The sequence below is a fragment of the Octopus bimaculoides genome, chromosome 10, assembly GCF_001194135.2.
Source record: "Octopus bimaculoides isolate UCB-OBI-ISO-001 chromosome 10, ASM119413v2, whole genome shotgun sequence".
In the NCBI taxonomy this organism is placed as follows: Eukaryota; Metazoa; Mollusca; class Cephalopoda; order Octopoda; family Octopodidae; genus Octopus; species Octopus bimaculoides.
The window spans coordinates 7,726,544-7,728,229 of NC_068990.1; the positions used below are offsets into that span (position 1 = coordinate 7,726,544).

Sequence of the window (1,686 nt, forward strand, 5' to 3'; positions counted from 1 at the left end):
TGTGTGTGTGTGTGTGTGTGTATGTATGTGTCCGTTTTTGTACGGGCGTTGCTGTTGTGCATGAAGATGGGATCATTACAGAAACATCATAATACTTTATGATGTTTTTGTAATGATCCCATCCTCTACTTTTAATTTCTCTCCCATAAACAAGAATCAAGACCAGATGGACAGGTGCGAGACGAATAGACGGCTTTATCAAAAGACAAAAACAAATAATAAGTGAGATCGAATGTTTGAAATTACTAGAATTGAAAAAAAAAATGTTATATCAATAACATGTAACTGCGATTGTGATTTTAATTTTGATTGAGTCGTTGTTTACAAACAAAAACAGGAATTAAATGATTCCAACGTAAAAGAACTTCACAGCAGTTCATTAGAATATCTATTATATAAAAGAAGTACTTACTGGTGGTGTTCCTTTCCCTGTCAGTTGCTGTAAAAAATATAAATATAGACATATTAATTATATAGATAAATGTGCATACATACATTTCTACCTTGCTAAGCATAAATTTAATAATGTAGTATAAAATAAGAATATTTTAATTATGAAATGCACATAATAAAACATACTGGACAGATGCTGTAGATATGCAAGAAAGAAACCCAATTCATAATAATAGATTTGACTTACCAGTGGGTCCTTGCTGTAACATAGGAATAAAAAAGTAAACACAAACGGCGTTTAACATTTACGAGGAGCGTAAATGGTAGTTAAAAGACTGGGAATTGTAAATGGCAAATGACGAAACATCAAACAAATATAGGTATCCAAGAATGATGTTAAAGCATAATTTACTCACGGCAGTAAATAATATTCAAATGGTACACAAATGAGACGAGGTTACTAACTAAATTACTAAGTAGAGATTTAAATAATATCATATGCAAAGCATTTTAGCTAACTGGTTTAAAGTATAAACAATAGTTTGTAATGTAGTGCGGGCCTTTTATCGTAGGTTCATGCTCGCACTGCATTGAAACTGTTTTTCATACCAGTCAGGTAAAGTGCTTTGCATGTTATATTTTTTAAGCCTTTATTTGTAATTTGTTTAGTAACGTTGTCTTATTTCTGTACCATTTGAATATCATTTACTGTTTTAAATAATTTATGGTTTAACATCATACTCATTACGTCACTTGGTATTTAACTTTCTCGGTCCATCGATTAACACAAAACCTTATGTTGTTTGTTCTCTCTAGTTAGGTTATTCTTTAATGTGATATTTTCAGAAACACTTATGACCAAACCACGTGTAAAATATTTGATCACTCTGTGAATGGCCTTCTTGTAGTCATCTATCTATCTATCTATCTATCTATCTATCTATCTATCTATCTATCTATCTATCTATCTATCTATCTATCTATATTTCTATATGTATATAGAGGCTTATATATGCACTTGTGTGTGAGTATTTGTACATGTGTGTGTATGTATAAATGTGTGTGTGTGTGCGTGTGAGTGTATATAATGGCAGTTTAGATAGTTTTATTTGTGTGTGTATATGTATAGCTATTCTGTGTGTATATGTAAAAAAAAGGGATGAAAGTCATTGCCAGTTTAATGTTTGGCGTCGTAGTCGCTTTTTTGAATATCCTCTTTAACTCAGAATCGAATGTAGAATTAATAATTCATTTGCCCAGTAAATGATTGCTATGACCAGGTCAATGTTTAAA

The 1,686-nt window shown here is 31.1% G+C and overlaps 1 protein-coding gene across 1 annotated transcript in view; it reads right to left on the reverse strand.

Moving 5' to 3' along the window:
* The window catches only part of LOC106871451 (tyrosine 3-monooxygenase), a 392,944-nt gene that overhangs the window by 330,967 nt on the left and 60,291 nt on the right, over positions 1 to 1,686 (reverse strand). The window contains exon 3 of the mRNA XM_052971214.1: positions 413 to 439. Within this exon, the coding sequence (XP_052827174.1) occupies positions 413 to 439 (27 nt within the window). The remainder of the gene's footprint in view (positions 1 to 412; positions 440 to 1,686) is intronic.